The sequence below is a fragment of the Ahaetulla prasina genome, chromosome 1 (genome assembly GCF_028640845.1).
Source record: "Ahaetulla prasina isolate Xishuangbanna chromosome 1, ASM2864084v1, whole genome shotgun sequence".
Lineage (NCBI taxonomy): Eukaryota > Metazoa > Chordata > Lepidosauria > Squamata > Colubridae > Ahaetulla > Ahaetulla prasina.
The window spans coordinates 177,127,207-177,153,228 of NC_080539.1; the positions used below are offsets into that span (position 1 = coordinate 177,127,207).

Sequence of the window (26,022 nt, forward strand, 5' to 3'; positions counted from 1 at the left end):
AATGATTTTCTGAAGATTGCATTTTATGTATTTTGATCACAATAAACTAAACAGGATAGTGCCACAATACATGAGGAGTGCATACTCAACGTTTAATGTAATTCTAGCAAGATTTGTTGTGAGAGATTTGGTGATCAATACACAGCACATTCATGATATTCAGGAAACGATTTCTATTTTGTTTTTGGAGTAGAAATACATTTTCTTGCTTCCTTCCATAAAGACTATTAGCGAGTACTTTTATTAACCTAATGCTAAAACCCATATCATAAAAGACATCCTTGCACTATACATGGTTTTGCCATTAACCTATGGTAAAAGAGTGCTGTTACAATAAACAAATTCTATTTGCTATCACAAGTGCAAAATATATGCACGATGAAACACAGGAAACAAGTAAGATATCGGAAGAATTTGGCCAAGTGTGCAAACCGTATCTGAAACTATATCATTACTCAGCAAGGGGGACCAAAAATAAAAAAAATCACGTAATGAAGAAATTGCCACGAAGAAAAGCTGATTCAGGAATAGCATTTGATGTTGCATCTAAAGACGACTTTTAGATTCCTCCGAATTTAAGCCATCTCTCACATTCTGATGATCGTTTAGTCATGCACTAGATAGAAACTCCACCGCAGTTTCCTTTTCATCCACTAGCTCCTTAGCAGTCAAATCCATCTTTTCACGGGAGAAGTCATTAATAGGAAGGCCTTCAACAAACTTCCATGTTTTATCCTGTGAAGACGTTGGTAAGATTAAAATCTTTTAACATTCTCTGAAAAACTCTATACCACTATATGGCAGCAAAGAATTTTGGTATTATTTTGCCGATTGCCTGGATTTTTACATATGATATGCCTATTTATAGACACTGAATTACAATAGATTTAATACACTAAACTGTTTTTGGAAAGAAAAAGATTGTTAGATTATCTAACTACACTCTCCTCACCAAATCAGAATTTAAGTTTTTTTAGAACAAATGCATGTGTTTATAATAAAAAGATGAAGTATTGTACTAACTGCATCTGTTATTTCAAGATACATTTTTATTTATAGTTGTCAAACGTGTATCAGATCAATAATTTTAGAAATAACTATTCAAATACTGCAAGGCTATGTTATCTTTAAATGCAAACGTTCACATTAACTTGCCACTGTGGACCAACATTTAGAAATCTTCTTCACTAAATACAGATTTATAGGCATTGATATTTTGCCAAAATATTGGAGAATTGAAGCTATAAGTTCTGCTTACTGAGAAAGGAGTATGCTAGAAACTGTCACATTATAAAAAGTAAATATGGACTTTTATTCAGGTATAAAATTAAATATACTTCTTACACACCTTTGATAATACAACAGGAAATGAATAGATCAAATCATCAGGGACACCATAGGAGTTCCCATCAGAAATAACACCCATAGAAATAAATTCACCCTTTAAAAGAAAAAAAAATAATAATTAATGTGATACGTTTCTACTAGTGAAGTAATTCATGCTTTGTGTAAAAATACAAAATGTGTCCTATAGCATTTCATTACATTAATAGTATACCAAAAGGCCAAATTAGTATCTTTATTCTCTTTACACTTATTAAATCACATCCCACCCTTACAAAAAAATTCAAGAAAACATGAGCTAATTATTATGTTTTGAAGAGTTCTTGTCTAAGCCCAAATGCTCATGGGCAATGCTTACCTCTGGAGTGCCGAACCAGATGTCTCTCACATGATCACAGATAGCTTTGGCTGCAGACATTGCACTTGAGAGTTTCCGGGCCTTAATAACAGCTGCCCCCCGTTGCTGAACAGTCTGAAGTATTAAAAAGTATAACACATTTGCATGTACCGTGGTTAGTCCTCGATGATTTATAGAGAATCCTGGACCCAGAAGCTTACTGCACTAGTTAGTTAAAGAGATTATTCCAATGTCTCAAACTAAGAATTACATGGCAAGGAAACTATACTAAACTTGAACGTATTGCACACATTATTGTTGACTAAGAGGGGGAGAGAGAGCATCTTAACACCATGAATCTTTTATCTGGAAATTGTGGGAGATAAAGAGCTTGGAGCCAATTCAGGCAACACAAAGTTTTAATGAAGAGACACACATAGGATAGTTTGAATTTTATAAATAATTTGAGCTACCATCTATATAAGCAAATAAGTGGCATCCTTATAAAAGAGGGTTTTCATAGTAAGATAAAATTAAAGATATTAGAAACCATACCAACATTTTTATCTAGAGTACATATGGATTTTGTTTTTGTCCATGACAAAAGAGATACACGATTTTTATTGCTGCTCTTTGAAATAATAAGCAGTGACATATCCGTCGCCAAGATATGGCCACCCAGGCTGTATGTTTTCAAAGTGAAAACAGAAGAAAAAAAATCTAAAACCATTACTTACTGTAATGAAGTCACCTTTCAGCCAGTTATCATCTTTCACAGCTTCATAAACTCCAGTATATTTCCCTTGTATTTTCACCTTGGCATGGTTAACATCTGGATATTGAGTAGAAGAGTGATTTCCCCAGATGATGCAATTCTTGACATCCTTAGCAGTCACGCCAACTTTCAGAGCAATCTAGTTGAAGTTAGGGAGAAGAAACTGTGCATGTCATTTTGACAATTTCAAGTATATTTCAGTTAAATGCTCTGCTTTCAGAAAAAGCTCTTCATTTATATACTAATTGTCAGGTGGAATTTAAAAATTCATGCCTACCTGAGATTTAGCTCTGTTGTGATCCAGACGAGTTAAACAACTGAAATTATCTTTTGGTATGGTTGGAGCAGATTTTGAAGCAATTAGGCAATTAGTGTTTGCTGGATTACCTACTACAATAACCTAAGAGAAAAGAAGTCAGATTTAATTACAGGCAGGCTAATGAACAATAGGAAGAGTAAAATATACCAAATCTGTAAAATTGCTCCCTGGAGAAAATGCTATTTCATTCAATATTGATTTTTAATGTCCCCATTCCCACTATTGGCCTAACATTATTTGTAATTCTTTTACATCATGAGGACTTGGAGAACACATTGATGAAAGCATGAATGCTGATTTCGTAAACCAACTGGATCTGGTTGAGGGAGTCAGGCAGTAAACTATGTCACATATAGTCACCTTAACTGTCTTCTTTGCATACTTGTCCAATGCTGCTCCTTGGGACTTAAAAATTTTCACATTTGCCTTGAGTAGATCTTTCCGTTCCATGCCTTCTTTTCTTGGCATTGAACCAACCAGAATGGCAACATCAAGGTCTTTGAATGCAACATCTTCTTTGTCGGTTGCAATTACCTCTACAAGCAGAGAGAAAGAGATCAACAATCCTACCTAAAAGATGACTTCATGGCTCTATTGTGAAGAGAAATCAATGAGCTATTTACTGATAGCTGAACACAATTCTGACTGAAATTTCATTGTGAATCAGATTCCAGCTTATCAAAATAAAAATTAATGCTTCAATATGTGAAAAGGCAGAATTTATATCTAATGAAATGTAACTTCATGGCTTTCATTCTTGATGCTTGTTTTCTTATGGTCATCAAAATAAAGCCAAGATACAATCAGATCTTGGAAAACCAACAATAAATAGGTCATTCACCACTGAAATTATTTGTGAAAGTAAAATCAGCATACAGTTTTTTAATTATATGTAACATTCATAAAGTAAAATATTTTTAATAACTTCACTTTACAATGTTTATTACAGTTAGTCCTTGACTTAGGACAACTGGGAGCAGAATCTTGGCCGTTGAGTGAAGCAATCATTAAGCAAAATATTATGTGACTACTTCACTCAACAGCCATAATCCTGGCTCTCCTGGTAGTGCTCGTTGTTGGTTGATTGTTGTTGGCACTGCTTAACTGGTTGTTAAGTCAGAGTCCCAAATAAAGGGTTTGGAGGCAAGTGCCCCATCATAGGCTCTGGTATGTTTTGGGGGGTGGTGGTCCTGCAGTGCAGCATAAAACTGCCATTGACCAGGAGGCCTCTACCTGCTGTCCACCTGGCCCAGGAAGCTTCGGCCCATTCCCTACCTTGCTAGATCTGGGAGGCCTCTGCCCACTCCCTCTCCAACCAGCAAAAGCAAAGTACCCCACTTATCTTTGGTGTTTTTCTCCAAATGCTGACAGGTATACTCAGCCTGTTAGGCATGGCTTTCTTACCAAGTCCACCTCATGCCATTCTCCAACCAAGCTTCATTCTCAGTACTTCATAAGTCTCTTTCTCCAAATTGAGCAATTTGGAAAAGAAGGATTCTGAAGGACTGTTAAAAGTGGCCCCATTTTTGAGGTCTTTTAGATGCTCTTCCAAATTGACAATTTGGAGGAGACTTCCAAACCACTGCAAGAATGGAACCCAGTTATGGAATGGCATGAGGCAGCCTCAGCAAGAATATTGCATATTTTTAAGTAGCTGGAGAAAAATATCAAAGTTTAATGAAGTGATTTGCACACACTGGTAGGACAAAGAGGGGCCAAAACCTCCCAGGATGGGGAAGGGAGCATGTTGAAGTCTCCTGCGCTTGATGGGAGGGAACCGGCCAAGATATCCTGGCCAGATGGGGAGTAGGCCAAGGCCTCCCTGGCAGTTTTGCACACTGGGGGACACGTGGGCATCTGTGATGAGGGGGAGAGGAGGAGAGATAGGTGGGGGTAGTTCCAGCACCTCCTGCAGTTGTAAATGTACCAAATTTTGATTATGTGAGTCCAGGGACACTGCCAACGGCTGTAACTTTGGGATGCTCTTCAGCAGGTTCTGACAGGTTCTGGAGAACTGTCAGTGGAAATTTTGAGTAGTTTGAAGAACTGGCAAATACCACCTCTGGCTGGCCCCAGGATGGGGTGGGAATGGAGATTTTGCAGTATCCTTCCCCCAGGAGTGGGAAGGGAATGGGAATATTGCAGTATCCTTCTCCTGCCACACCCAAGCCACGCCCACCAAGCCGCGCCCACAGAACTGGTAATTTTAAAAAAATTGAATTCCACCACTGCTTATAATTCCTTTTGTTCAACTCTGTTGGAATTTTGCACGATCACTGAACAAATAATCATAAGTCAAGGACTACATGTATTACAAATGAAATGCCCCAGTGCACTTGAAGTATTGTTTCTTTAAACCCGGTAATTCATTTCCTTTACAAGCCGATATTACTTCAGTTCACAAAATGACAGCAAGATACTTATTTCCATAAACAAGGTTGTGAAACTGGCAGTGTATCTTGTGTTCAGAGTATCTAGCCCATCCAACCTAAACATTTGTGTAAGACTGAATTCTGATTTTCTGTCACCTCTTAAAAGAGGAAGAGCACAGTCTTGCAATTCCATAAGTACACCATCCAAAACAGTCATCATGGGAGTGATATCCAACAGCACAAGAATAAGAGGCTGTAAAATAAAAATAGTTGGGTTTATGGTTTAGAACAAATCTTTTGCAAAATCGAATAGGTATAAATAAACTGGATTCCTATTATCCTTTCAATTGATCTTGATATTCAAAATACAGGGCAGTAGTGTTATTCCTTCTTTCACAGAGGGTAGCTTCAAGACATCTTGTTCTTGCTGAGAAAGTCCTTGAGAAACTCTAATCTAACCGCTTTAAGATCATTTTATTTTTATTTATTTATTTATTTTATAAAATTTATATGCTGCCCATCTCTCTCTATAAAGAGACTCTGAGTGGCTTACAATTAAATAAAAATATTAAAATATTAACAAGATCAGGTACAAAACTGGAAAACCCACAGTGGTGGCTTCCATTCCTATTAGTTCATCAGCCACCTCCAACACACAGCCCACTCCCACACCCCACCTCAGGCCCCCAAGCCAACCAGTAGAGCCTAGTGTTAATGCCCTTCTGGAAGACTGAAAGGGTGGAGGGCAGACTGTAATTTCAAGGGCAAGATGTTAAAATGGGGCTTGGCCACAAAAGACAAGCCTCTCCTCCTAGATCCCACCAGCCAAAACTCTTTGGCTTAAGAGGTCCATAATGTGCCCCATCATTACTGCTGTGTAGAGGTGTACTATTGTAAAAAAAAATACTGTATTTTTTTTAAGCCGTTACCTGTTCAGTGCCAAAAACATCACCCTTTGCAATGCTGTAGAGTAGAGAATATGCAATCTGTCCAGCAGCACCGGTCACTAGGACTCTGATTGGTTCCGACTGGAAAAGAAAGGATATTTGTAGAATCCAATATATAGCTCTGGGAGAAACATTTTCTCTTGCTATTTGCAATGTACAGAACTTTTAGTAGCACTAACATTTTTAAAGAACATTACCCTTTGAAAGAGGATTATGAAAATAACTGCTATTGTAACCAGCAAATTAAGTGCGGGTGACATTTAAAAGAGAGCTAGTCAGTCTGCCAGGAATTATTTAGCTATTTTCAGCTATTCGTAGAGAAGGGTTGGTAAATAAATTATAATCTGCCCTGGATGACACAAGATAAGCCATTTCCTACTTTCTTAACACTTTGTATTAGCAATAGTACAATTTTCAAATACCCAAAATGCAGTGGTGCAAGATGCACAACAAATGCTAGTTGGATAAAATTATAGCTCTTGGCACGTCTGCACAAGAACTGACCTTATGAACCAATTATCATTGCAACAGTATAAGGTAATCATGCAGTGCTGACAATGATGGGACTTATTAACAAGCTGTTGCATTAGCATGGCAGCTCATAGGTGAAAGCTGGTAAGATTGTGAATCTGCAGTACAAGCAACCAGGAACAAAGAGCATGCCCTATATAATGTCAATGTATGCAAGATGAATGTATGCAATACATACAGGATAAATGTTAAGTAACAGTTCAGAACTATTAATTTTAGCATACAAATGTATAAAGTCCTGAACAAACTAGTGATCTGTGCAAGTTACAAAAAATATTATTAATGAACCATTAGCAAAAGCAGTAAAGATTTATGCAACAATTGATTTATGGTTTTCCCCTATAATTTCTACATACCGTTTAATCACCATGTCAAAAATAAAGGGATATTTCCTAGCAAAGATAGATAGATAGATAGATAGATAGATAGATAGATAGATAGATAGATAGATAGATAGATAGATAGATAGATAGATAGATAGATAGATACTAGATACTAATACTAGAGCAACCAATAGATTTAAACTTAATGTCAACCGCTTTAATCTAGATTGCAGAAAATATGTCTTCTGTAACAGAATCATCAGTGCTTGGAATACTTTACCTGACTCTGTGGTCTCTTCTCATAATCCTAAAAGCTTTAACCAAAAACTTTCTACTATTGACCTCACCCCATTCCTAAGAGGACCATAAGGGGCATGCATAAGCGCACAAACGTGCCTACCGTTCCTATCCTATTGTTTTTCTTTTCTTCTTCCTATGTATATATACATATACATATATATATATATATATATATATATATATATATATATATATATATTTATATATATATATATATATATATGCTTATACCTCCTTATATTTACTCATATATGTGTTTATATACTATATAATCTTTTTGTATGATACCTACATATATTGTTGTGACAAAATAAAATAAATAAAAGGAAGGAAGGAAAAAAAAATAAAGGATAGAATCTTTTGTACTGTTTTAATAATACCTATTTTGGGTAAGAGAGCTGGACAGTCAACTCAAGACATTTCAGAAAGCATTCCTATCATTATAAAGAGTTCCAAGCCACAGCCTATAAGCAAAGGTGTGAGGATTGACTGCTCTTCTACTTCAATCAGGGAAATTTAAATGTCATTAATCGAGGAGCAATGGCACATCCTCAAAGCTCGATGTACAATGCATTTCTTTCCTGGCTCTAGAAACTTGTTACTTTCTAACCTTTCTGAGACAACAATTCTGACAAGAATTTGGAAATGAAGCATGTGCCCAGTTGAAGATCACCTTGAAAGTCACAAGACAAGTCATTACAGTAATGCCATTAGGTCAAATATTGCAGCAGCTGCATAGCACACCATCAAAGGGGGGGGGGTCCTCCTGTGACTGGGCAATTTGGCAGCATCTTCTGCAGCTGTTGTCTGAAGCACCACACCTGAACACTTGTGATAATGATTTCCAACTGGAAACAATGCTTCTCTTAATAGATGAATTACTAAAGTATCTCCTCCTCTTCCTAACTTGTTAGCCATTTGGTGTTCTGTGTATCTATTACTTTTGCTATTTCAGAAAGATATCAGCACCTTGTGAACTGTCCAGAAACATTAAGAGACCAGGCAACACGCAGTACACATTTTCTAAATAAACTGATATCAGCAAGAGAACACATTTCTTTTCAAGGATTTTTCTCCAGAATGCAGAAGTTATAATTAGCATCCCCTTTCTTACCGTCCAGCTTTAAAAGAACAGACCCGCAATTGTTCGAAAAACTCAAGCCAGAAAATGCGTTCAATGTGATGCAGTTAGCCTTTGCAACATGGATCCTGGCTCATTCAGGCTCCCTTGCGTTAAAATAGCGCAGTTATCACTCCCTCTGTTCAGCAACTAATGCACAGGTGCCATTTAATTAGCTTTTCCTTACTTCCATGTTTCACTGCTTGCGCTTCTTACTTCAAGTTCACCACCGCGTCTCCGAAAATTAATCACATTGGGACTAGGTTCTTTTCTTCTAAGAGCAGGATTAATTAATGGAGTTACCTTCCCCTCCCGCCCATTTTGTAATACGAGCGTTGATCCGGACATTTCACTTTCACCCGAGTCCTAGATAAATGGCAGCAATTCCAGCTTCCCCACATTTAAACGGGTTCGTTGTCCACTGCATTCCTTTTGCCACCTTCTTGCTTTTTCCTAGGGAAAGACGCCGCATTCCCAGCTCCCTCCAGTTACAGGATTGCACGCCAGTGATTGTCAACCCCTTCTCTTTTATTTTACTGAGATTTGTAAATTATAATAATTCTACGCTTGGTATCTCGCCAAACTATCTGTCCTCCAGCCGCGAAAGGGATAGTGAAATAGTACTAACCATGCTGGGAAAATGCGATAGGCCTCCTTCCTCGAGGTCACCTCTAAGCGCAGTCTCAGCTCCAGCAAAGAGACAGTGTGTCTCGTTCGGAAGGTAATGAAAGGAGGCGAAGCCACCGCCCCCTATTTTCCAACCTCTTCTTGTCACCTGGGAGCTGTAGTCGCAGCACTCTAAGGCAAAGATAACAGGACGCTCAAAAGAACTACATTTCCCAGAAGCCAACAGAACAATCCGTCATCCTCAGCCTTACATCCAGTAATAAAAGCGAGTGAAGGATAAGGTTTGAGCTAATGTTCGACGTAGAAATCACGCGCTTTTCAATAAAAGAATAGAGTCAAACTGTCGCATACGCAGAAGATATTAAGATATTCTGTTAGTTACTTTGTTAGAATTTTGCAGAAAATTCTAACAAAGAATTCTACATTCTAGCAATTCTACATTGCATTAATGTAAAATAATTACATTAATGTAATTTTATGTAATATACTATTTAAAAACTAGAAAACGGGGAAAGGCTATTGAACCGATTTTTACAAGTAATAAAAGTAATAAAATTACTATACTGTTACATGGTAGTTATTTACTTATTTATTTACACAATCTATAACCATTTCTTGACAGTGATTCTGGGTTGCACATAAGGCTTAAAAACAATCAAAAAACAATTTAACAAAAGTTGTAATGCCAGAGGTCACAAACACATTCCAATTCAGAAAGAACAATATTAAGTATTAACTAGTAGAATTCACTCAACTAACTGTATAGTTGAAATGCTTGAGGATTAATATTCGGGCTAAGTGAGTTTCTAAAAGAAAACAGTGATCAATGAAAAATAACACATTGAGATGTAGGAATTTAGCACCCACCCCCCTCCTAGAAGAATGAAATATTCTAGGAAATATTTTAAAAAGCAGAATATTATACCTTCCTGGATGAGAAATGGAGAAACATATTTTAAAGACAAAGGAGCTCCCTGCAACTTCCTGACTCCCCCCCACCTTTGTCAATGGGCCATTAAAAGCCTCAGCTAAGCTCACTCATTCTCCCCACCTTTGTCAATGGGCAATTAAGGCTTCAACCAAGCTCACTCAATCCCCCCATGATTTGCAACACAATACAACTGAAACTCACCACATGGCAAAGCTCAAGGAAGCTTGAGAGACAGCCAGCAAGGCTAGCTAAGACCCCCACCCCCTGGGAGTCTGACAACCAATCAGGATACTCTTCCTGTGCCCCAGAAAGGTCAAAGCTCAGAAAAATCATAAAACCAGGGAGCACACAGGATCTCAGGCCCTTTTCTGTTCAGGATCTCAAGCCATGTGATCCTGACCACCATTAAACCATCTTTCCAAGCAGCCTCCATGTTTCCAGTGTCTTTGTCCCCACTTGGAACTGAACCCAGATGGATATTTCTTCCAACAGAGATAACAAGAACATTATATAAATTAAAGTTTGATGTCTTGATCTTGGTCCTGTGCATGAACAAATGAAACAAGGAATATTTTTATTTGATTTTTGATTTTTATCCCATCTTTATTGCTTTATAAATAACTCAAAGGTCATGAGCATACATAATAACTCCTTCCTCCTATTTTCCCCACAACAGCCCTTTGAGGTAGGATGGGGTAAAAGAAAATGATTAATCCAGTCACTCAGCCCGTTTTCATGCCTAAAGTGGGACTAGAACTCACAGTCTCCTAGTTCCTAGGCCAGCATCTACAGCATTACACTAAACTGGGTATCTTGACTCCCAACTGCAGCACTGATTCTCTCACCATACAATTAAAGCATGAAAGGATGGCATGTGGATGATCACTTAGAAGGGCTCAACTGCAGAACTGAGAACAGTATATCATTTTTCATCTCAGCACAGATGAGCAAAAAACATCTTTAAAAAAGGAATTATAGCAATTAGCAGGTAGCTGTAGACACCACTTTGAAACCGAAGGGAAGTAAACTTTCTGCTCCCACTCAGCAAAATGGTTGTTTGAAGGACCATATTTTCCCAATCAGATCTACTTGAGTCACCAGACCAGAGAGGCAGGGAATGCTATGGATCCCTTCTCCTAAGGAGGTCCATTTGGAGAACCAAGAAGAAAAGCCTTCTCTGTGGTGGGTCCCTCCCTATGGAACATTGTCCCTGCATAGCTATATTTTGACACTGTTTTGCAAGGCCCTGAAGACTGGTTCTGCCAATGGGTGTGGTGACCCCAGAAGTGGTATGAAGCACATCAAGTGGCTCCTTTGATTGTTATTGCCAGGAGGGTGGAGGTTATTGCTCTCTCTATTGCTTTATATTGATATTGATATTATATATTATTATTATTATTATTATTATTATTATTATTATTATTATTATTATTATTATTATTATTATTATTATTATTATTATTTATTTGATTTTTATACCGCCCTTCTCCCGAAGGACTCAGGGCGGTGTACAGGCAAAATAAAACAAACAATACAAAGTACAATTTAAAATGCGATTTAAAAAACTTATTTAAATTAGCCTGGAAATTTAAAATTTACCATACATTAAAACCCCATTTAAAATTGATAAAAATTTGACATTAAAATTCAATTCAAGCCAGCCCCGCGCGGATGAAAAGGTGTGTCTTCAGTTCGTGGCGGAAAGTCCGAAGGTCAGGTATTTGGCGTAAACCCGGGGGAAGCTCGTTCCAGAGTGTGGGAGCCCCCACAGAGAAGGACCTTCCCCTGGGGGCCGCCAGCCGACATTGTTTGGCGGACGGCACCCTGAGAAGTCCCTTTCTGTGAGAGCGTACGGATCGGTGGGAGGCATGTGGTAACAGCAGGCGGTCCCGTAAGTACCCAGGCCCTAAGCCAGGGGTGTCCAAACTTGGTCCCTTTAAGACTTTTGGACTTCAACTCCCAGAGTTCCTCAGCCAGCTTTGCTGGCTGAGGGACTCTGGGAGTTGAAGTCCAAAAGTCTTAAAGGGACCAAGTTTGGACACCCCTGCCCTAAGCCATGGAGCGCTTTAAAGGTCGTAACCAACACCTTAAAGTGCACTCGAAAGGCCACAGGTAGCCAGTGCAGTCTGCGCAGAAGCGGTGTTACATGGGAGCTGCGCGTAGCTCCCTCTATCACCCGCGCAGCTGCATTCTGGACTAACTGAAGCCTCCGAGTGCACTTCAAGAGCCCATGTGAGAGCATTACAATAATCCAAGCGAGAGGTAACGAGCGCATGAGTGACTGTGCACAAGGCATCCCGATCAAGGAAGGGGCGCAACTGCCGAACCAGGCGGACCTGGTGGAAGGCCCTCCTGGAGACGGCCGTCAAATGATCTTCAAACGACAGCCGATCATCCAGGAGGACACCTAAGTTGCGCACCCTGTCCTTTGGGGCCAGTAACTTGCCTCCAACAGCCAGCCGCGGCTGCAGCTGACTGAATCGGGATGCCGGCATTATACTGAATGACTACAGACCAGTTGCTTTAACATCTGTAGTCATGAAAACCTTTGAAAGGCTAGTGCTTTCCTACTTGAAAACCATCACGGATCCGCTGTTAGACCCCTTGCAATTTGCATACCGAGCAAATAGATCAACAGATGATGCTGTTAATATGGCTCTGCACTACATCCTACAACATCTTGAGTCTCAAAGACCTATGCAAGGGTCCTCTTTGTAAACTTTAGTTCAGCATTCAATACCATCATTCCAGACACTCTTCTAACTAAGCTAAACCAGCTACAGATACCGGAACAGACTTGTAAGTGGATCACAAGCTTCCTAACAAACAGGAAGCAGCAGGTGAAGCTAAGCAAGATCACATCAAATACCTGTACAATTAGCACAGGGGCCCCCCAAGGCTGTGTGCTCTCCCCACTTCTCTTCTCTCTGTATACCAATGACTGCATCTCCAACGATCCATCTGTTAAGCTACTGAAGTTTGCAGATGACACAACAGTGATTGGTCTCATTCGAGACAATGACAAATCCGCATATAGACGAGAGGTCGAACGACTAGCCTTGTGGTGCAACCAAAGCAATCTGGAACTGAACACACTCAAAATTGTAGAAATGGTGGTAGACTTTAGAAGAAACCCTTCCATACTTCCACCTCTCACAATACTAGACAACACAGTATCAACAGTAGAAACCTTTAAATTTCTAGGTTCTATCACAGCACGAGATCTAAAATGGACCGTTAACATCAAAAATATCATCAAAAAAGGACAACAAAGAATGTTCTTTCTGCGCCAACTCAGTAAGCTCAAACTGCCCAAGGAGCTGCTGATTCAGTTCTACAGAGGAATTATTGAGTCTGTCATTTGCACCTCTATAACTGTCTGGTTCGGTTCTGCAACCCAACAAGAAAGACACAGACTTCAGAGGATAATTAGAACTGCAGAAAAAATAATTGCTACCAACCTGCCTTCCATTGAGGACCTGTATACTGCACGAATCAAGAAGAGGGCTGTGAACATATTTACAGATCCGTCACATCCAGGATAGCCTCTGAGCATGCGCAAAATGGCGGTCCGATAAAGATTTCGGCAGGGGGCTGGCGTTTTTTCCTGGCCAGTCCCGGACAGCTGGGGGATTTTTCATTGCTATCCCCCTGTTCTTCGGCTAGAGGACCTTTCTACCAGCCGACTGAGGGGGTTTCTGGCTCCCGAGAAGATCTTGGCTGGTCTGGGTGAGGTCCGTTCGGCTCCAAGGGCTTGGGGCGGTCGGCAATGGCGTTTCCAACCGCTTTCCGTTCGGCGGCAACTTTGACAGCGTTTTTTAAATCTAGCGCCGTCAGTCGGAGCTCTGCTCCTTCATGGATTCCACCTTTTTCTGCATGAAGACCTCCCCAGCCAAAGAGGGGGCTGCTGGGCCCTCGAAGAGACCTGGCTAGCTGGGGGCTGGGAGGAGTTCTTCATCAACTTCGCTGCAGATTCAGGCGACGGTTGGCGCTCTCAGCTGTTTTTTCATCAGTAGCTGCGGCGGTGACGTTCCTTTTAATCTCGGCATTGTCGGAGGAGCTTCCCTTTCTCCTTGGATACCGCTCTCAACCGAAGGGGGTTTCATGGCCCCCGAGGTGAATGTCTGGCTGGAGTGCAGGGAGCTCTTTGCTGGATTCGGGCTGCAGTCAATGTTTTTAGCCGCTTTGTAGCAGCAATGGCACCGGCGCCTCTTTTGATGCTGACATCGCCTCTGGTTTTCCATCGTTTTTGGTTGAGCTTCCCTCTCCCTCAGAAACCATCTCAGCCGAGAAGAACTGGCTGGCGGGGGTAAGGCGCTCAAGCGCCAGCTGTGCCTACCCAATTTGGGTCATCAACGGTTCCCCACCTTGAAGAGTCTGACCCCCACCTTGAAGAGTCTGAATGACCGAACCGGGTTAAAGACGATTAGGACGTTTGATGGGGGCCCGATCAGAGACCGACGTTGTTCTTGTTATGACAACGGCGATGGGGTCCTATCATCCTCGTTCGTTTGTCATCTAATAGCATCGCTTTACGGAGGAACTTAAATTCCATCTATTGTCCGGAACTTATTGTGACCATCTGATTGGCCAGATTAAGACTGTTACCATCTGCCACCTCTATAAACTCGAAATGTACTCGCGATCACAGCTTCTTAACCTGCAGTCTCCCCTCTCGCAGTCATGGCCCTCCACTTTATCGAGGGCCTACCTTGATGACGGATTTTGGAATCCCGAGAGGTGGCATGCTTCTAAGAGAAGGCTTAGGGGTTTTTTAATTAGGTGTTATAATAAATTCTTATTTAAGTTATCCAAGGGGAAGGGTGGGACGGCGAAGTTAGGTTCAGGGGGATACCTATCTGAGCCTTTGCTAGATCCTGTGCCAGCTCGCGGCATAAATATCATCGATTCTGAGGTGGAAGAGGAGGGTGGAGCTCATGGTCTTGGGGATAACCCTATCTGCACGGTAAGTGGGAGGGGCAGGTATGGCGGACGCGGGGGCCCATATCGAGTTCAGGGAGTGCGCCCTCGCTATTCTGACGATCGCGCCTCCGGTCCCCGATAGTTTCCGTTCCCGAGTGGCTTAAATCTCAGAAGCTGGACCTTCGCCTGATGTTATGCAATGCCAGGTCCGTTATAATAAAGCCCCTCATCTCCGATCTTATACAGGAGGGGTGCGGACCTGATTGGCATTTGGAGACCTGGTTGGGCACGGAAGGGGGTTCCCCTGATAGAGATGTGCCCACCGGGTTTCCGTGTGTTTCATCAGGCCAGGGCCCAGGTAGGGGTGGGGAGTGGCGGTTATTATCAACGAGTCTTGAGCCGAGGAGATCACTGTACCACAGATAACGGATGTGAGTCCCTCCTCGTTAAGTGGGGCCGTGGGATGCAGGTGGGTGTACTGATCACGCACTAGCTCCTTGCTACGTGACAGATTCCTGCCTGAGCTGTTGGATGTGGTCGCTGGGACGGCAATGGAGATCCCCAGGCTTATGGTCATGGGGGATTTCAATTTGCCGTCGGTGGGGGTAGCATCCACATCGGCTCGGGAGTTCATGGCTTCCATGACGGCCTTGAACCTGACCCAATTAGTGAGCGACCCCACTCACATCGGAAACACTCTGGATTTGATTTTGTCTCTGGACAGTGGTTGAATGATCTGGAATTAGGGAGTTAGTTATTAGACCCTTGTCATGGTCAGATCATTCGCTCCTTCAGCTGGACTTTCGAACCGCCGATCCCGCGCGGGAGACGGAACCGACTCGCTGGTTCCGTCCCAGGCGCCTGATGGACCCTGAAAGGTTCCAGGCGGAGCTTGGGCTATTCCTGAGGATTTGGCCCACAACTCGGCTGGAGCTCTGGTTGCCGCCTGGGATCGGGCGGCGGCTGGCGCTCTAGATCGAGTTGTGCCTTTGCGGCCTCTGACCCGGTGTCGATCTCGTTTAGCCTTGGTACTCCGAGGGGCTGAGGAGATGGCGCGGAAAAGACGCCTAGAGAGTATCTGGAGGCCAGCCGATCCGAATCTGACCGGACACTAGTTAGGTCTCAAATTCAGACCTATCTTGTGGCGATGAGGCTGGCAAAACGGGAGTATTTTCCAACCTCATTGCATCAGCAGATAATCGCCCAGCCGCCCTGTTTAGGGTGACCGCTCGCTCCTCCATCAGGGAGCGGTAGAAGATCCCTTAAAGGGTCGAGCTGAGGAATTTGGACAATATCTGTTTGATAAAATCGCTCAGATTCGGGAAGGTTGGACACAGACTGGGTGGATCCGGACGGGGTGAGGGAGGCAGGTCTTGATGTTATTATCTGGGATGAGTTTGATCCTGTGATCCCTGAGGCCATGGACAGGTTAATGGGGAGATTGAATGCGACCACATGTTTATTGGGCCCGTGTCCCTCCTGGTTGGTATTGGCCACCGGAGGTGACACGAGGCTAACTCAGAAAATCGTGAACGCTTCTTTGATGGAGGTGTTTTCCTGCCGCCTTGAAAGAGGCGGTGGTGAGGCCCTCCTCAAGAAGCCTTCCTTGACCCAGCTAGTTTAGCAAATTATCGTCCAGTCTCCAACCTTCGCTTTTGGCAAGGTTGTCGAGAGTGTGGTTGCACGACAGTTGCCCCAGTACCTGGATGAAACTGTCTATCTTGATCCATTCCAGTCGGTTTCCGGCCTGGTCACAACGGAAACAGCCTTGGTCGCTGGTTGATGATCTCTTGAGGGCTCGGGACAGAGGTTGTTCCTCTGTCTTGGTCCTATTAGATCTCTCAGCGGCTTTTGATACCATCGATCATGGTATCCTGCTGCGCCGACTGAGGGACTTGGAGTGAGGGGCATTGTCCATCGGTGGTTCTCCTCCTACCTCCCCGACCGATCGCAGACGGTGTTGACGGGGGGACAGAGATTGACCCCAAGGCGCCTCTTATGTGGGGTGCCGCAGGGGTCGGTTCTCTCGCCTCTTCTGTTCAACATCTATATGAAGCCGCTGGGTGGAATCATCCGTGGTCTTGGGGTGAGTTGTCATCTATCGCTGATGATACTCAGCTCTATATTTCCACCTAACCACTAGCGAGGCTGTTGAAGTGATGTCCCAGTGCCTGGAGGCCGTACGGGTCTGGATGGGGAGGAACAGACTCAGACTCAATCCCACCAAGACCGAGTGGCTGTGGATGCCGGCGGCCCGGTACAGTCAGCTAATTCCATCACTGACCATTGGGGGCGAACTATTGGCCCCCACGGAAAGGGCTCGTAATCTGGGCGTCCTCCTGGATGCACGGCTGTCTTTAGAAGATCATATGATAGCCGTCACCAGGGGAGCCTTTCATCAGGTTCGCCTGATCGCCAGTTACGCCCCTTTCTGGATCGGGCTTCCTTATGCACGGTCGCTCATGCCCTTGTTACATCCCGCCTGGACTACTGTAATGCTCTCTACATGGGGCTCCCCTTGAAGTGTGCCCGGAGACTCCAACTGGTCCAGAATGCGGCTGCGCGGGTGATAGAGGGAGCACCTTTTGGCTCCCATGTAACACCCCTCCTGCGTAACCTGCACTGGCTCCCAGTGGTCTTCCGGGTTCACTTTAAGGTACTTGTCATCACCTTTAAAACGCTCCATGGCCTAGGGCCGGGATATTTCCGGGCCCGCCTCCTCCCACCATTAGCCCCCCACCGACCAGTGCGCTCCCACAGAGAGGCCCCCCTCCGGATACCGTCAGCTAAACAATGTCGGCTGGCGACCTCTAGGGGGAGGGCCTTCTCTGTGGGGGCCCCTACCCTCTGGAACGAGCTCCCTCTGGGGCTTCGTCAACTCCCCGATCTCAAGTCCTTCCGCCGCGAGCTGAAGACGTTGCTGTTTCGAAGAGCAGGACTAGCCTGAATGTAGTTTTTTAAATTGGGATTTTTAAAAAAGGGGTTTAAATGAGGTTTTAAATTTGTATTCAAAAGTCAGAGCATCAATTGAATTCAACTATCTATTCTTTAGCTGTTTTTAATCTATTATATGTTTTCTGTTGTTGTTGTTTTTTGTCTGTGAACCGCCCTGAGTCCTTCGGGAGAAGGGCGGTATACAAATATAATAAATAATAATAATAATAATAAACTGTTTCAACTCCTACCCTCAAAACGACGCTATAGAGCACTGCACACTAGAACAACTAGACACAAGAACAGTTTTTCCCCGAAGGCCATCACTCTGCTAAACAATTAATTCCCTCAACACTGTCAAACTATTTACTAAATCTGCACTACTATTAATCTTCTCATCGTTCCCATCACCAATCTCTTTCCACTTATGACTGTATGACTGTAACTTTGTTGCTGGCAATCCTTACGATTTATATTGATATATTGACCATCAACTGTGTTGTAAATGTTGTACCTTGATGAACGTATCTTTTCTTTTATGTACACTGAGAGCATATGCACCAAGACAAATTCCTTGTGTGTCCAATCACACTTGCCAATAAAAAATTCTATTCTATTCTATTCTATTCTATTCTATTCTATTCTATTCTATTCTATTCTATTCTATTCTATTTTTATCCTTGTAAGCCTCCTGGAGTCACTGTGAGTGAGTTGGGTGGCCTTATAAATTTTCTTCAATAAATAAACAATAAGTAAAGTGGGGTTAAAATAGTGAAGACCAAGCTGGTGCAAGTTGGCAATGTTCAAGAAAGCACTCTGATAATGGTAGGATGACAGGTCTTAGTATTTGTGGAACAATTTAACTATCTTGGTAGTATCATGGATATAGATTGGGAAACAGGAGATGTGAAATGCAAAATAGGCCAAGCAATTGCTGTCTTCCAACAAATGGATGGAATATGGATCATGTCCATTATAAACACAGCAACCTAGATCAGATTATGCATGTTAAGTTCGGGAAGTAACGAGGCTGGAGACCAGGGTAGTGACAACAGCTCTTTAATATATGGTGAACCCAGCAACCAGGCTGGGGAAAAACAACCCTTTATATACTGTTTAACCGGCGGCTTCAACCAATCAGCAACGTGCTTGTTTCCCGCCTAAATATTTAAAGATACATAACACTCCTCCCCTCCCAGAAAACACTTTACCACTATTTACATATTATTTACATGTTATTTTTCGACGTAGTCACGCAAATAACCTGGGCGTCTCCTAATTCTTTCGGACCTGCGCGGTTCAGTCCTGGGTGGTGTTTTGAGCTGGTCGGAGGGGCTGTTTGCTCCTCCCAGCTCTTTCTCTAGGCCATCGGGCCCTGGATTACTGGCAGTTTCTTTTTCTTGGCCTTCTGGCCTTGGATTACTTTTTGAGTTTTCCCTGCTGTTTCCATCGGGAACCTGATGGCGTCGCTGGACCTCCGGGACCTCAGCTAAGTCTTGTGCCTCCCCCGGGTTATGGTCAGCTGTGGGTTCAAATAAGGAGTGGTCATTATCTGTCTCAGCTAGCTCGGTTTGTTCAGCTATTCGTTTCCTTATCTGGTCTATGTGGCGCCTCCATACTCGGTTGTCTTGTAATTCGACTAAGTATGACTTTGGACCGGTTGCTTTTATGATTTGCCCTGCGAGCCAACTTGGGCCGTTCCCATAGTTGCGGGCCCACACTCGGTCGCCTATGCCCATTTCTCTCGTTTTTTCTATTTCCCCCTTGTATCCCTCTGGTGTGTAATGGGGATTCAAACGGTCAAGTGGGCACCGGAGTTTTCGTCCCATCAATAATTCGGCTGGGCTTCTGCCTGTAGCCGTGCTTGGGGTTCTGTGCTGAACGGCCAGAAAGAAATCTATCTTTGTTTGCCAATCACCTGGCTTGAGCCTGGACAATGCCTCCTTAGCGCTCCGAACGGAACGCTCTGCAAGGCCATTCGACGCAGGGTGGAAGGGCGCAGAGAGGGCATGTCGGATGCCCTCCTCTGCCAAGTATTCCTCAAACTGGGCTGCCGTGAATTGCGGGCCGTTGTCGGACACCAGAGTGTCCGGCAACCCGTGGGTTGCGAATAGGTGGCGCAGGGCGGCGATTACTGCCTCGGCCATGGTGGATTTCATGAGTATGATCTCCAACCATTTAGAGAATGCATCGACAACCACGAGGAAGGTTTGGCCGTGGAAAGGGCCAGCAAAATCAATGTGGATTCTTGACCAGGGCCCTTGGGGTTTCTCCCATTCCCTGACTGGGGCCGTTGGGGGTAGAGGTCTGGACTCTTGGCAAGCCTGGCATTTCCCTACCCTCTCAGCAATCTCTGAGTCCATGAGAGGCCACCACACATAGCTTCTTGCTAACCCCTTCATCCTTACGATCCCTGGGTGACCCTCGTGGAGGAGGTCCAATACCTTTCCCCTTAATTTATCCGGGATTACCACACGATCACCCCATAACAGGCACCCCCCTTGAGCCGAGAGCTCATCACGTTTTTTTACAAATTCCTTAAACTGCTCGCCCGGTAGCGGGCCACCCTCTTTGTACCCAACCAAGTACAGTCCTTAACATAATGTCCCGGTATGATGCCCGAGCCACTTCCTTAGATGTGACTGGGCCAGAGTCCAAAGAGTCAATCAGCAGGATGGGCGTCCCCGGAGTGGGATCTTCGATCGCCCCTGGTAGTGGGCATCTGCTTAACGCGTCTGCATGCCCCACTTCTTTTCCTGGTCGATGCTGCAGCTTGTACGAATAAGCGGCTAAGAAAATAGTCCATCGAGTCAATCATGGCGAAAGTGCCACAGGCGTTGGGCGGTCGCCAGCCAGTATTCCTAACAGCGGTCTATGGTCAGTCACAATTTCAAAGTCTCGCCCAAAAACATATTCGTGAAATTTTTTCACCCCTGACACAATTGCTAGCGCTTCTTTATCTAACTGGCTATAGTTCCTCTCTGGGGAGGACATCGTTCTGGAGTAGAAGGCTATAGGGGCTTCTGTGCCGTTTGGCAGTCTGTGGCTGAGTACAGCTCCCACCCCGTAAGGGGAGGCATCGCAAACCAACACTAGTGGTAATGAGCTATGGTACTGGATGAGCAGGCTGTCGCTCGAGAGCAGGTTTTTTACTGCTTCGAAAGCCCTACTTTCCGACTTCCCCCAAGACCAAGCAGTATTTTTTCCTAGAAGCTTATGCAGCGGTTCAGCAACGGTCGCTTTGTTTTTCAAAAAAACCGCGTAAAAATTCACTAGCCCTAGGAATGCCTGAAGCTCTGTTTTGTTTTTGGGTGCTGGAGCCTTTTTGATTGCCTTGACCTTGCTCTCAGTGGGGTGAATTCCTTTCTTGTCTATTCGGTAGCCCAAGAATTCGACGGATTCTACCCCTATCTGGCATTTGTTTACTTTAACCTTTAGTCCGGCTGACCGGAAAATGCCCAGAACCTTTCTCAAACGCTCCCCCAATTCCTCTACGTTTTCGGCTGATATCAGTACATCATCGAAGTAGGGAACTACCCCTGGGATCCCGTGGAGGAGACGTTCCATCAAATTTTGGAACAGCCCCGGTGCCACACTCACCCCAAATTGTAATCGGGTGCACTTGAAGGCCCCCCTGTGAGTTACAATTGTTTGGGCTTCGGCTGTGTTGGCGTCTACGGGCAGTTGTTGGTAGGCTTGAGCCAAGTCTAACTTTGCAAAGACTTGCCCTTGCCCCAAAGAGTGCAGCAAGTGTTGCACCACGGGAACTGGGTAAGCGCTTTTCTGTAAGGCTTTGTTTAGCGTCGCCTTGTAGTCAGCGCAGATTCTAATTGACCCATCTGGTTTTACTGGGGTGACGATTGGCGTCTCCCACTTTGCGTGATCGACTGGCACCAAAATCCCCTGATTTATAAGCTTATCTAGCTCCTTGTCAATTTTTGGTTTAAGGGCAAAAGGGACTCTCCTTGCCTTTAACCGAATGGGAGCTACCTGGGGGTCTAAGTTGAAGGAAATAGGGGTCCCCTTGTACTTGCCCAGGCAGTCCTTGAAGACATCTTCGAACTCGTTCATGAGCATGTCTTTCAGATTACAGTCACTTCTGTAGATGCCAGTCACTCCCATGCCCAGTGCACGAAACCAGTCTAGTCCCAACAAACTAGGCAGGGTCCCTTCGACGATTGTGATAGGCAGGGTCTTCTTGTGTGGTCCGTACTCGACTCGGACGGAGGTTGTCCTCGAACAGGGATGCGATTCCCTTGGTAGTCGTGGACTCGTGGCCGTTGTGTTTGCAGGTGGCGCCGCGACTGGCGGCAGTGACCGCCAAAGTGTCCCAGGACATGATGGTGATCGCTGACCCGGTGTCTACTTCAGTCGGCACCGTACTCCTTCTATTTTGGGTTTGGTGAAGATCTTCTTCTCCACCGGGTTGAGGCGCGCCTATGACCACCGTCGTTTGGTTTGAATCCGCGCCTTTTTGTTTGAGCCAATCATGGTCGCCTTGCCAATCCAGCGCTCTGATTGGCCGATTTGAATTTTCGGTGGGAAGGTTGGGGAGCTCGACAGACTTGAGCTAGGTGCCCCTTCTTCTCGCACCGCCGACATGTTGCGTCCTTGAACTTGCAGCGCTGGCGCTGGTGTTGACCTCCGCAACTTCCGCATTCGTCCGGTCCTCTTTGCGCGTTTCTCGGTTCGGCAGACCCTTCCTCATCCTCACCGTCGGATTCGGTCTGGATATCCTCTTGATGCACGGGGTTGACTTTGTGCTCGCCTTTGGTGTGAGAGGCTTTGCAATGTTTCCGCGCTTGGGTGGACATTTCATGCGCTCGGGCTTCGTCCAGGCGTTTGCCAGCGTCAGATTGCTTTTCGATAGCAGTCGCCTCCATAACGCATGTCTCGGACCCCCTGATGAGTTGCTCCAGCAGCACCTCGTCTAGGTCTCGGTACCCACAGTCTTTGGAGGCTTTCCGCAGGGCGGCCATGTAGTCGCCGATGGATTCGCCTCCAGCTGCCGGGCGCTCTCCAAATTCAAAGCGCCGCACGTATTTGGACGGCGTTGCGCGAAATGGTTTTAAGCAGGGTTTGCAGAGTTTGCCACGATACCGATTGTAACGGCGTTGGCTCTGCCAGGGCTTCCGCGATGTCGATGACCTCGGGACCGCAGTGGCTCAAAAGTATGCCCTTTGCGGTTGTCTGGAACTCCTTGCAGTTCGTTGGCTTCTAGAAAGCTTTCGAAACGGGTCATATACGTTCCCCATTTCTCTTTAGCCGGGTCAAACGGTGCGGGCGGAGTGTAACTGGCCATCTCCGTTTTTCTGCCCTGTGTTTGCTGGGTTCGGTTCTTCCGTGCTTCAGCTCGGTTCTGGGGCTCCTTAGCCTCGAGATCCCATCCTCGTCGCCAGTGTTAAGTTCGGGAAGTAACGAGGCTGGAGACCAGGGTAGTGACAACAGCTCTTTAATATATGGTGAACCCAGCAACCAGGCTGGGGAAAAACAACCCTTTATATACTGTTTAACCGGCGGCTTCAACCAATCAGCAACGTGCTTGTTTCCCGCCTAAATATTTAAAGATACATAACAATGCACTTTGCTGGACATTTGTTCTGCATGAGTAAGCGATGTCCAGCAAAGACTAGAATCAATTAGATACCACCAGATGGCCGGAGAAAAAGAGGAAGGCTAAAGAAAACCTGCCACCAAACATTTAGGACGATCTGAAAAACAATAATCTTAAATGAAAGGATGAGGAAACTATAGTTGTGGAACTGTGGAGTATGCTTGTAGCACAATGTGCTTAGTACAGGATGTAATGATGAAACATTACTAATGACAGAGGGACAGAACTGCAAGAAGTATAAAAAGTTATACTGGTATTAGCTATATAGCTCTACAGTTTCCTTCTCTCCACCAGAGGATTCCAGGGATTCGTGATTGCTGCGCACGCGCGCCTAATCATGCTCCGACTCCTTCTTCCGGGCTCAGGGTGAGCTCGCGCTTCGCTGGTTGCCAAGTGACGGGGGGGGGGGAAAGCGCGCGCTGGAGAGGAAGAGGAGCCGCGTTCTGGAGGCCGTGGCTTCCAGCTGCCTTTGGCGAAGTATTCTCTTCATGCCGGCTCTTCTCTTCTCGAAAGGTGAGCGGTGGGGGTGGGGGGTGGGGAACGAATGATAATGGAGGAGAGTCCAAAGAAGAGGAGTGGGAGCAGCCGGCGAGCAGTTTGCCACTTGGGTGTGTAATCTGAGCTTGCTCTCAGCCGTATTTATTTATGATTCCGTGTTTCTGAGAGCCAGCAGCGTTGCTCGGTTGGTAACTATTCTGAGACTTCTCCGTCCGCCTCCTGAAGCCTCTTAGCGAAGCGGGTTTTCTCTTCGGCCGTTCTGCTGCACGTCTATATTCCGAATTAATTCTACAAAAATCAGTGAAACATGTCCAGAGGGTTGCAAAGGAAGCCTTTGTAGGGGGAGCTGTGTGGCATGTTTATCTGTCTTAAGCTTTATGAAAGCTCCTTGGGAAAACTTAATCGTGATTTAAATCTATTAATATTATGATATTAACTCGATATAATTATATTAACTTGATATAATTATTATATAATATAATAGATGTCAAAGCTAAAAGATTTAACAGAATAGAATAGAATTTTTTTATTGGCCAAGCGTGATTGGACACACAAGGAATTTGAGTGCATATGCTCTCAAGTGTATAGAAAAGAAAAGAAAAGATACATTCATCAAGAATCATAAGGTACAACACTTAATGATAGTCATAGGGTACAAATAAGCAATCAGGAAACAATATCAATATAAATTGTAAGGATACAAGCAACTAATATAGTGAGACTTCACTTCAATTATGTCAAAATAACTGATAAAATGCTATTTCAACATAGTAGTACAATTTAAAGCAATTGAACCTGGACTTGTTGCAATGAAATAAGATGCAGGCAATGTTTTGGATCCAATAGGGGAAAAATATGTTGTCAGTACATATTTATAGCGAAATGGAAACACATTATTTCCCTTAATCCTCAAATTGTAATGTTTTTGTTATATATTTTTTGAATTTTAAGGGTACAATTGAGAACAGATAATGTGGGACAAATTCTCTGACATCAATATATCTAAGCATTCTGTCCATACTTTAAACTCTATTGAGCTTAGTGAGACTTCTCCACTTTGTGATTTAAATAGTATCACAAAGCTCATGGATGTTAGACTTGAGGGAAGTAAGGCTAGTATGAGAAAATAAATAGGCTATGTCTACAAGCAATGGTAGCACCTAGTTGACCTTAGTATTAAAACAATGCAAATATTAAGCAAAACTGAAAATATGTCATGGAAGAAACAATGGCAACTGCTTTCATATTGCTGCCAAGGAAACAAGATGAAAATACTCATTGATTTGGCCACTCCAAAACATTAATTTTCTTCTACTTTAAGCGTTTTTGGTTATGCATGTTGTATGTTTTGGGTCATTGTTTTGCTGCATGATCCACTTGCTCTTCAGATTTAGTTCATAGACAAATACTGTTTAATATTACAAATACTAGATTACTGAACAATCCAACACCTCCTGGGTCATTGTTTCAGAGATATTACCTTACCTCAGGGCAGGGGTGAAATGCTACCGGATTGGACCGGATCGGACGAGTAGGTAGTGAAGACTGGGGCTTGTTCACCGAACCGGGAGCAATGGCTGGCTGGCCACGCCCCCGAACCGATCCACAGCCCACAGTCCTGCCATGCTTGCCTGCCTTCCATGCTGCCTTCCCAGCATCCCGGTGGCCAGCTTGCGAAGGCAGGCAAGCTGAAGCCCACGTGGAAGGCAGGCAAGTATGGCAAGGCTTTGGGAAAGGGAGTAAACTGCTAGAAAAATGCTGGAAGAAATACATCAATTCCCATGGCACAAGCCCCACTGTCCCGCCCACCCCCACTGCTTTGCCACTCCATCTCTTCCTCTTTGCCAGCCAATCTCCCCACAAACTCGGCTGACACTTCCACACCTCTGTGCACTTCCTTTCCTTCCCCTCCCCCATGACCTCCCCACACCTGCTCAGCATCTGGTTCTGCAGTAAGGCAGTCACGGGAATCACCACCTATCGGCAGGCACCAGGCTCCGGAGCCCGGGGGGGGAGCTGCACTTACGAGAAGTGGGGGTGGTCCCCTCTTCTTTATGGAGCTTGACTTTGCTGGAACTTCTCTGCCCACTCTTAACGCTGCCGACGCCGACACTGCTGCTGCTGGGA

At 44.3% G+C, this 26,022-nt stretch overlaps 2 protein-coding genes across 12 annotated transcripts in view; one reads left to right on the top strand and one right to left on the bottom strand.

The window, feature by feature from the left end:
• WDPCP (WD repeat containing planar cell polarity effector) overlaps positions 1-26,022 on the top strand; it is a 262,122-nt gene that overhangs the window by 45,070 nt on the left and 191,030 nt on the right. For 2 of the 11 annotated variants that reach the window (XM_058182456.1, XM_058182441.1), the window contains exon 1: positions 23,760-23,910. The exons of 8 other annotated variants lie outside the window; for them this stretch is intronic. The gene's annotated coding sequence lies outside the window, so the exon portion shown is untranslated. Of the gene's footprint in view, positions 1-23,759; positions 23,911-26,022 lie in introns of those variants that run through there. One more of the 11 variants, XM_058182463.1, reaches the window with a different exon arrangement.
• Positions 74-9,155, bottom strand: MDH1 (malate dehydrogenase 1). Its single transcript, XM_058182570.1, has 9 exons — positions 8,997-9,155; positions 6,077-6,175; positions 5,304-5,400; positions 3,136-3,311; positions 2,734-2,856; positions 2,419-2,595; positions 1,703-1,816; positions 1,349-1,441; positions 74-735 (listed from the first exon to the last, which is right to left on the bottom strand). Exons 1-9 carry the CDS (start codon positions 8,997-8,999, stop codon positions 610-612), a joined length of 1,008 nt encoding a protein of 335 aa, XP_058038553.1. The 5' UTR covers positions 9,000-9,155; the 3' UTR covers positions 74-609.

Bases quoted from the DNA above. Each gene is read 5' to 3' on its own strand.
- MDH1 (XM_058182570.1), bottom strand. The intron at 3,312-5,303 runs GTGACAGAAAAT...CTCTGCTTGTAG, and splicing joins TGCTCTTCCTCTTTTAAGAG to AGGTAATTGCAACCGACAAA. The intron at 2,857-3,135 runs GTGACTATATGT...CTTTTCTCTTAG, and splicing joins ATGCAAAGAAGACAGTTAAG to GTTATTGTAGTAGGTAATCC.